Consider the following 10,563-nt stretch of genomic DNA (forward strand, 5'->3'; position numbering starts at 1 on the left):
TCCTCCGTTCAATCTTAATCCCTGTGGCTCTGCGCGCTAATGCTGCGGCTGCAATCTATCCACAAGGATCAGGCAGCCGCGGCCATCTAACGTTACCAGAGCTACCCGCTGACTTCACCCGCGACCGGGACGCTGTTTTTGACGCGCGTCAGGGGCGGTTTTGATCCGTGGGACCGGTTCAAGTTTTCAGGAGCGTCCTGCAGGGTTCAGCCTCAGCCTTCTTCCTGCTTGAACACCTGTGTGACTCTGACGGAGCGCAGCCCCGGTGAGTTTAAAAGGCCCTGCCATCGCCAGCCACTCTGCTTTCCCATTATAATCCTCTCTGATGGATGCGCCCCCCTTTTAACGGGTGGCTTTTTAATTGCTGATCTATCTTCCGCTTGAGTTGATGATCAAGATAATGGGACATTACATTTTTCCAGCTGCTCGTCAACTGGTGCTGTGCTCGACTTTTATCCGCAGTTCCTAGTTAATTGCGCAACAGCTGAATATGGCGCACCTTCTTAGATCAGGCGTTTTGTAGACATGGGAGCAAATATATTCCGGCTGTATGGTCCAGTTTGCTTAAGATCATTGACTGAAACACACTTTCAGTGGGCAGATCGTTATCCCTGGAAAGAGGCGCGTTTCACTCGCCACTGGTATGTCCAGTGCGTGGAATGGAGACAGACCGGTTCCCGCCTTTGTCGCACTCACAAGCAGCAACAAAAGCTGTCATACATGCGCCTGTCTGGTTATTTCTGTCTTGTTTTTATGTTGCAGTGGTTATCATGGCCTCAGCCGATGAAACAGAGGGTGCCATGACTCCGGTGGACTTTATCCAGCTGCAGCATTACATGGAAGGTGAGCCCTCTCTTACATCTGTATCAATCAAGCACTGGCGATCACTGCAAAAACTAGATATATAAGTTAAAAAAAAAAAAAAAAAACATTTCCCCTGCATGTCAGGAGCGTCTTGGGCTTTTTTTTGCAGTTAGTGTTATTAAAGCCACAAACTACCATGCATTTTGTTGGTTATATATATATATATATATATATATATATATATATGCGCAATTGGATGTTGCATGCTTGTATACTGATTTCCCTAAAGACACCCCTTGAATAAAATCTAGGGCTTGTGCCATTTTGCAGAAAAGGAGCGTCAAAAGTATAGTTTGTAGATGTGCAAAGCTGGTATAGACATAACCCAAAAGGTTTGATGGTTCAATTGCTGTTAATAGTGTGTGTGTGTGTGTATATATATATATATATATATATATATATATATATATATATATATATATATATATATATATATATATATATATATATATATATATATATATATATATATATATATATATATATATATATATATATATACCTTCCAGTTCACAGTCATGAACTCCTAGATGATTACCATTGATACGGTTGTAATGTGGTTTAAATCTTTTGCAAGGTCTGCTATAGATGTTTGTGAACTAAGCTGCAATAAGTGCTTTTTAAATCACTAATCAAAACATCGCACATGCAGTAGAAAAAGACTAGGCACACCTCATTGTTTTGTGACTGGGTGTGTACCCATACTGTCGAGTTGTGCCTCGCTGTCGGGGACCAGAGCGGTTCAATAGTTGGAAAGTGTTAAAGCGATTTCTAAAGGTCAAGAAATGCTGAAGAACAAGCGAGGTGAGCAGAACAACTGTCAAAGTCCACTCAGACCCAGACCAGTCCACACACTCAGATCCGATTGGTGTCCAACCTTTAGACGCTGTTCAAAGTGACAGTGGCCTCAGGCGCCATCTGACTGAGTGAACTGTGAACGTGTCAACTCTCATTCACCTACCGTACTCTGGAGAATCCATTAAACCGTAAGTGAATGCTGTGGCTCTGGGGTCACAGCTAATGCAAAATTATATGGGACCTGTCGACGGGGAACAACCAGAAGCTGTGCCACGCTAAAAATACTGTCTACTCAAAGGCTTTGGAAGAAATGAAATGGGTTTATAGGCCTTGATTTGGATACTGGTTAATGGATGAATAGATAATTACATGAACCATGCGCTCAGGTCTGGATCTGGCAGAGACAGTAGTGTGTGTTGGCTCAGACTGCGGGGCCCGAACCTAAAGTCCACACACACACACACACACACACACACACACACACACACACACACACACACACACACACACACACACACACACACACTCAGTTTATTCATGGCCTCAGTTGGTGATAATCTCAGCTTTTAGTTGCTGTTTTTAAAAAGGGGGGAAAAAAACATGAGTCTAATTTGGATTTGCAATTAGACATAATCAGTTTTATTCTAGGATTCATTACAATCTGTTCAGTGGAAGAAAAGTTAACTTTTTATTCTTTTCTTAATTTTCTTTTCCAGTTTGTTACTTAAGACATATTTTGACATCTCCATAATTCTCCATGCAGAAAGCAGTTTGAGAGTCAGGGATGTGATTAAGGAGTTTCATCCAGGTGGCCGTTACGCCAAGCACACTTCTGGAGAGGTAATTCATGCTTGTTTTAATCCATTCATCCATCCATCCATTCATCCAGTGGCATTTCTTTCATGAATGGCTACACCCTGCGAGCTCCTCCTTCTGCTCCACACCAACCAATGTAAATACAGAAAAATCTCTCCATTCTGGGGTGGGACCAAAGGCAGTGCTGATTGGCTGCACAGGCATGAAAACGCCATGGAGCAGCTGATGGTCTTTTTTTTAATCCAGTACTTGTTTGCCCCTCTTGCCGAAATTAAAAACCGTGTATCCATCCATCCAATTGGTGCATCTATCCATCAGCTTTTACATATCAATCGAGCCATTTCCATATGGACATCTATTCACCCTTAGCAGTGAAACTCAAACTAAATCCACCAATTCTGAACTTTTAGATGTATGATTAATGTCTGCGTTTATACCCCAAGTAAATAATAATGTCTTATTTTACCGTTGATCTTTTCTCCTTTTAGGTACGTTTTGAATTTTTTATTTTTTTCATAATCCACTTTTTCGGGTAGTTGAAGCCACCCGCTACAGGATGATAGCTGCTGCCCACACGTCAATTCGTACCAACGTCAAAACCCATGAGTTAGCCAAATTTTCCAAAAGCTCGTTCTAGTCTGCTGTAAAGAAATGCATCCATGAATAATCTAATCAGAAGTTGCCAACGGTTATGCTGGTGCAATCAGATTTTTCTGGCCTCATCTGGCCCCGAAAGAGGTGGAGATGAAGTGTATAACAAAATCCTAAGAAAATATGATTCAGTTTAGATATTCATGATGGGTGCTTTTTTTTTCATTTATCTTCATATTTCATGAGATTATTCAACAAGGAATGAACTGACAGGCAATAGTTCAAGAACATAGGTTTATTTAACCTTACAAGGTATTATGTTTAAATGATAATGCATGTTTGCTTGAGTATAGTCATGTTATTTTGAATTTAAACTGAAAATGACGCTGTAATTGTAGTGAAGCCGGATCTGTGTGTGTTTCAGTGTAAATGTTGTGTGATCCTTTGTCTCCGTTCAGTGCCTCGATGTAGAGGGCTTCTGTCTGTTCCTGAAGACCTACCTGGAAGTGGAGGACTTCCCTACGGACTTCTGTGGAAAGCTCTTTCGTTATTTTCAACAAGCGGAGAAGGACGGGTCTCCAAAAAGCACCATGCCCAAAGGAGGTGAATCATTACAACCCTTGAGATGCTTTCACTTTAGGGAAGGCTGGTACAGTTCATGCACAAGCAGGTCTCACGCTACTTCCTCAAAATGATAAAAGAGAGGAGTGCTAGAAAGACGGCTTGCCCAGTGCCCCACTTGTTTGGGTTGTCATGGGTTTGTTGTTTGAATCTCACGCACTGCCGTAGCGTTTTCTGGTTCCTACAAAGAGTCTGTAATTTCAGGAGGGGTCTTCCTTCGGGACGTGTCGTGTTACTTCTCAGTGCTGGAGGAAGGACAACCACGGGAGAAGCTTGAGTGTTGGTTCATTTTCTGTTTCATTCCGCATCCAGGACCGATGAATTAAAACGGATCGTACAGAAGTGACACGGATCTTTGTTTTTGTTCCAGTTACCTTCAACCTCTATGACAAAGATGGAAATGGACTCTTGGACAGTTCTGTAAGTAAAAAAAAAACTTTTGTGCTTTAATAAAAAAAATTGTAAATGTTTTATGTGCCATATTTTTGCAAAAATTACATTATTAATGTTATTAATATTCATTATTATTAATGTTAATTATTAATATTAATTATTATTGATTGGAGATGCACTAATCAGTAGGCTCATAATGAAAATCCGCCAGTGTGCTTTAACCAAGTATGCCCTGTTATCGACAGAACGTTTATTTAATGCAGAAAAATCTGATTTTGTTTTTTCTTTATTCATTAAATGCATAAAAAATAAGAATTCACACCGTTTTCTGTCTACCAAGACATCTACCACCAGTGCATATGTTGATTTGATTAAAATATGTATTTTCACATAGTAAAGAGCTGTTAAAGCAACAACTTAATCAGCTTTTTTAAATGCAAAGCAAGAAAATGTATAAAAGGGTGTATGTTCTGATATCCAAGCTGCCTCTGTCAAGGTGAACTCAGGCTTTCTGAATTCTTCTTGGAACATTTGTAAATTAGATTTAGTCACAATTCGTCGACCACACGGATAAATTCAACACATTTGTTTCTTGTACTCGGCCAGAGATCAAAATCAACTAAATTCCCATGGATCGGCTCTGACTGGTGATTGGTTGCAACCCTCCAACACATTTTAAACATATTTGAGCTTTTTCTTTCGAGTACAGTTGCGCTTTCACATTTACTCGACATTGCACTGGATTTTCTGGTCGCTCTTGATTGTAATCTGTTTTTGCACACTAAGATTGTGTCAAAACTGACGAGAACTCTGTTGTCCCCTCTGCAGGAAGTGGACCGTATAATCGCTCAGATGATGCGAGCTGCTGATTACCTGGGCTGGGACGTGACTGAACTGAGACCAGTACTACTTCCTTCTCTGTGCTTTCTCTTTAAAATATGTAAACAAACTATAAATATATTTCTTTTTGACTGAAGGAAATTATGTTCCTGGACAGGTTCTCAAAGACATGATGACTGCAATAGATGTTGACGACAGTGGAACTGTCACTCTGGAGGAATGGGTGAAGGGAGGCATGAACAATGTGCCTTTGCTTGTATTGCTTGGACTGAGGGTGAGCGGCAACGATTCAGATCCTAAACGTTTTACAGTTTTACTACAAACTCCCTCTTCTTGTTACAGGTGCATCTGAATAAATCAGAAAAACACATAAAAAGTTGTATTTGTTTCAGTAATTCAATAAAATAAATGAAAATCGTATTCTGTAGTATTCAGTACACACAGAAATCACGTTTTGGACTAAGCCATAAGTGGGAAGACCACAACTTGACAGCTGCCCATCAGTCATTTAGACCCTCTACAGCAGGGGTGTCAAACTCATTTCTATATGGGGCCCCTTTGGCGTCATGAAGTCATTAAAAAGGCCGCTTGCATGTGTAGAGACGATACTTTTCATTTCATAATTTTATTCCAGTTCACACAGTAGTATAAAAAATGCACAGTAACATAAAAGTAGCACTCTTAGGCCCAGTTTATACAGTTTATCAGCAAAAAAAGTTGATATTGGGGTGAGTTAAACTTACAGGAGGCACAGTTTTAGCCACATATACACTTTAAAAGGATATATGCCTCTACTTTATGACATGCTATGCATTTTTTTTTTTGGCTCTTGAGGGCCGGATAATTTACCTTGACGGGCCGGATTCGGCCCGCGGGCCTTGAGTTTGACACCTGTGCTCTACAGGGAGAGTGAGCCACAAAAGGGCAAGCTAAGAAAAAGTTTAGTGGAAGGAAAAAAAAGTGTGATTGGAGCGCTTATACTGTGCAGTGCGTGGACATTCTTTATAGTTGCCTTTCTGTTTTATCAATCAATATTTATTTTAGTATTTTAATTTTCTGGGTGACTGAATTTTGGCTTTTTAATAACTAAGTCATAACCATCACACCAACTAGATTGAAAAAGATTACATTGTGTGTGTTTGAGTTCCACATTTTGAATTGAATTACTGAAATAATTAAGATTATCTTCTAATTTATTCAGCAGCTCCTTTTAAAATGACCCTGAGTTCAAAACCCCCATCCAGACCATTTAAGGACTCGGCTCTGCTTCATGAACATATATCCTCTACCCTTTGATTCCTCCTCCTCCCTCCTCATCCACAGATGACTGAGAAGGACGGCCAGCACATCTGGAGGCTGAAGCATTTCAACAAACCCACCTACTGCGGCGTGTGTGAGAACATGCTGCTCGGCCTCGGCAAGCAGGGACTCTACTGCAACTGTAAGAGCGCGCCGCTGCCACCAGGGGGCAATAAAGCTCCTTAAACCCCAACCTTTGTTTTGGCTGTTTTCCTGATGTTGTCCTTGCATTTCGTGTAAGCAGATTATGTCTCCTGTTTGCTTTTTTTTTTCTTCCTCTCCCTCTTAGGCTGCGCTTACACTGTCCACAACCAGTGCGCCAACAAGAACCCCGACCGATGTGCTTGGACCTTTGTGAAAAACAAACAGGAAATTGGTGTAAGGAGCACAAACCTCATTTATAATCTCCATTACCTCCAACCGGTTTAGTTTGATTTCTGCTTTTCAGCTTTGCATCTCGGTTTATAAACATATTAAAATTTTACATTGAATAAGAGCCAAAGCTCTCTCTGTTTTTAAGCAACCCAAAGCCACACAACGGTAATTGTAAACACTTTAAATGCAGGGAACATTACAGTGCATTAGTCAGCCAGGGTCACCCATCAGTGTTTTTAAGTGCGGATTACAGCTGGCACAGTCTGCTCTGTGCAGCTGGTAAATGTCCTAATTCTGCGTAACGACAGACAATGGTCAACTCAATCTCCTGTTCAGTGTGTGCCGTCATCGCCACAGCGCGCTGGTTTATACAGAGGCATATTTTAGATCTCAGCAGTGCGGTGTACAGACTTCCTTTGTCTGTGGGAGTGTTAGTATGTTTTAATGGTAATTTCAGTATACGGTGGGGGCAGTCCTGGTGAAGATGAATGAGGGGAAAAAGAAACTTTAAATAGTTTTATAACAGCTGTTTAACCCCAAGAATAATTTTCGGGAAGGATTAAAGTCTTTAAGTTCATCCATTAAATTGGTAAAAGAAATTGATTTTTTTGTCTATGACCTGCCTGTGTGTAAATTCTTAGTCATCCGGGTCATGGCAACCACAAACAGACTTAAATTGGAGGTAACTGGACATTCGCTCAGTTTTTCTGAAAACATTTTAACACCGATCCAGGAGTCTGGTAACTCACACTTGACTTGACAAAGACTCCTGGATCGGTGTCAAAATGTCTTCAGAAAAACAGCTAAAAAGTCCAGTTGTGTCCAATTCAAGCCCGTTTGTTGTTGATCTTCACAATAGCTCCAATTATTGTTGATCTGTTTTAAAGTACATTTAACTGAAGAATTTAAAATTTTTTTTACTTTTTACTTTTTAAAGATGATGAGTTTTTCGGAACTTCTTAGCAATTTCTTATTTTTAATTTTCTGGAGATTAACTATGATACCCTACCAGGACCAGATAATTTCTTTTGCCCACTCGGCTGGATCAAGAACCATCCAGATTTATCAAACACAGTTAGCAGGACCTCGTAAAAAGCTAATCCTTGGAGAACTGCAGCAAAGAAGGACATCTAGCTCTCACCAAGTCTCAAAGTGAACCATTAGACGGCGTCTATTCAAACTGGTTGTTTGGGGATGATGTTGGTATAAATCACACGTGTAAACTCAGCAGGGAATTTAACTGAAACTGTGAACCTCGCCCAGATAAGAAGTTAAAAAGATTCAGCTTTTCACCAACCAACCGAGTGGGTTTGGTATGAAATGAAGAATGCATTTGTGGAAAAGCACCTATTGTCGACTGTTGAGTACAGTGGAGGATCTGTGATTCTCCGGATGGGTTTCTTTACCAAAGGACGAGATGTGCATAGCTTGTTTGAGTGTATAGCATAATAAATGTTTTGGAATAGCAAAATATTCAAAATGCAAACCTGCTGGCCTCCACCAGTAAACTGAGAACGTGTTGCCATGGGGTCTTCTGAACAATACTGATCCCAAAACGCACGACCGAATCAACACAGAAATGGTTCACCATACACAAAGCTGTTGTTGTCAGACCTAAATCCTTCAGAAAAACCTGTAAAATGAGCCGAAGGAAGAGAGCATACAAGAGGACCCTCATATTCATAAATATCTACCCTAGGAAATTTGTCATTTTTAAAGAACCACTGTTTTATTTTTATGTTTAGGTTCTAAAGAAAAACTTGGATGTATATATTTTCAACTTAATGACAAGAGATATACATCTAAAAAAATATATTTTTAATATTACTGGTCCTTTTGGTGTCATTGTGTTGTGGAAAATCCATGCAAATATTCAACAAAAAAGTGAAAAACTAGGAAAAACTGCATTTGTTTTATCTATAATATATTGAAAAACATTAGTTGATTCATTTAATTGTAGCCAAAGTTAATAAGAGGTCCAATGAGCCACTGGTGGCTCTGGAAGTTGACAGCAGGTTTGCCAATATATGTGCCATTAATAATTAATTTCAAAAAATATTTATTCATAAGGGATTTTCCCCCACCATAAAACGGCATAATCAAAGTAAGGTTTGGGTTTTTCAGCAGGCTACATTACTCAAGAAGATAATATTTTTTTTTTAAATGAGCTGATCTTTGCTGGCACCATAAACGTCACTCTTAACACTTGTTTCAATTTGCCACAGTGCAGAACATGAACTTTCTGACCTATATCGGTTCTATGAATCTCAAAATAACAATGCTACAGAGAGTGATGATGGCTCTGTTGTACTTCAGAAAGCATTTCACGACTGGATCAAAGCCGACTGCAACTCCAGCAAGTGCCAGGTCTGCTTTAAGAAGATCAAAACTTTAGCAGGGAGGCGCTGCGTGTGGTGCCAGGAGACGGTGAGGATGGCTCTTTGGATGCTTTGCCGCAGAGCTGAAGGGTAGATAGTAACATATTTGATTACTCATCCTGGTTTGATTTTCAGCGCCACGATGACTGCGTCACGACTGGTGTGCCGAAATGTGACTGTGGTCCACTGAAGAACCACATATTGCCACCATGGACCGTCTATCCTATCTCTAAGGTAAAAACACGGTTTGAGAACCTCTGTGGTTTTGATTTAGGATCATTGTAGTTAACTGTTTGTTGTTGCTGCAGGAGGAGAACACCAACCTGTTGAATGTCCCCCCTGATGGCCACATCCTTCAGGTCTGTTATTACTGCATAAAACCTCAGCTACTTATTTCGCATCATTGTGTTTGGGGTCTCACTACCATTGCTTTAGTAGTGCTTTTATTGTTGAGGAGACCTTCACTTTATTACAGACTGCAAGTGGGAATACGTGCACCCTGAATCGCCTCGAGGCCGCTTTTATTTAGTGTTTTTTGCATGCGTCATTGTTCTGAAACATTCATTTTGAGCCAAAATACGTACTAGACTAAATAGTATATCTCAAAGTATAAATCAAATCTTTTGTTCTGAGGTGGATACCTGTTTTAAAGTAATCAAGTACATTTCTTTTTATAACAATAAAGCTATGCCCTTCACGCGCAAGGTCCTGATGAGAAACTTGCATGAAGTTGCTGAGACTAAGATCTTCCATTTATTTTAGGCTGTTTGATGACGCATTTGAACTTTATGTTTCACAGTTATAGAATAACTTCAATGACTTTTACAGACGTGCATGATATTTGAATTTATTTAGGTTTTCTCTAATAAACCAAATTGTGTTTACAGGGTCAAATATAAACATACACCCCATTAATATTTAGATAAATGTTCCTTAGCATGTTGCCCATCGACCACAGGAGCTCTCAACAAGTCTCTGGCATAACAGAAAATTCAAGCACTTTTCTCTATCGTTACAGTTATTAATCAGTGGAATTGACTTGAAATTGGTTGGGCTCCTGGTACGGACTATGTTTTCTATTTTTAAAGTGGGGGCCTTCTGTTAGCTTAATGTTAGCCTGCTTTACCCATTTCAAAGTCTGTTTTTAATGTGTGTTTTGTTTCCTTGTGTTGTTGGGACCACCCAGTTGTGGGACAAGAACTCAAAAAAGAAATCGCACACACACGCAACCACACGTTAAAACTGGTTCTCCAAAGCATAAAGCAGTCTAACATTACACACCTGGAGTCAGTTTTATGTCGAGAAACCAACCAGTTTAGATGAACTGAGGAGACTAATTGTGAAGTTGTTACTTCAGAAGCTTGTTGAGGGCTACAAAGAGGTTGGATCGGGGTGAACGACATTAATCCGAATATCAGTGGGGGTGTACATATATGTTGAAGTCTGTATGTATAATTCTGACCCTGTGTGGAAAGTCCAAATAATTTTCTAGTTTGGGCACCCAGTTCTTGTGTTGGAAACTTATTAAAGTTACATGTTGTGTTATCAGACGACTGGTTCACGATAAGTTATTAGAGATCAAATTTAT

General features: G+C 39.9%; 1 protein-coding gene across 2 annotated transcripts in view; it reads left to right on the forward strand.

Annotated features, from left to right (window-relative positions):
* Nucleotides 1-10,563, forward strand: part of dgkab (diacylglycerol kinase, alpha b) — a 40,026-nt gene continuing 29,463 nt past the window's right edge. The window contains exons 1-13 of one of the 2 annotated variants that reach the window (XM_036151410.1): nt 1-265; nt 763-843; nt 2,426-2,502; nt 3,528-3,672; nt 3,895-3,969; nt 4,061-4,110; nt 4,912-4,986; nt 5,081-5,197; nt 6,247-6,364; nt 6,512-6,600; nt 8,914-9,024; nt 9,111-9,209; nt 9,284-9,334. In XM_036151410.1, the coding sequence (XP_036007303.1) occupies nt 771-843; nt 2,426-2,502; nt 3,528-3,672; nt 3,895-3,969; nt 4,061-4,110; nt 4,912-4,986; nt 5,081-5,197; nt 6,247-6,364; nt 6,512-6,600; nt 8,914-9,024; nt 9,111-9,209; nt 9,284-9,334 (1,080 nt within the window). In that variant the 5' untranslated portion in view covers nt 1-265; nt 763-770. Of the gene's footprint in view, nt 266-622; nt 642-762; nt 844-2,425; nt 2,503-3,527; nt 3,673-3,894; nt 3,970-4,060; nt 4,111-4,911; nt 4,987-5,080; nt 5,198-6,246; nt 6,365-6,511; nt 6,601-8,913; nt 9,025-9,110; nt 9,210-9,283; nt 9,335-10,563 lie in introns of those variants that run through there. The other variant, XM_036151411.1, reaches the window with a different exon arrangement.

Source organism: Fundulus heteroclitus, chromosome 20 (genome assembly GCF_011125445.2).
Source record: "Fundulus heteroclitus isolate FHET01 chromosome 20, MU-UCD_Fhet_4.1, whole genome shotgun sequence".
Classification (NCBI taxonomy): domain Eukaryota; kingdom Metazoa; phylum Chordata; class Actinopteri; order Cyprinodontiformes; family Fundulidae; genus Fundulus; species Fundulus heteroclitus.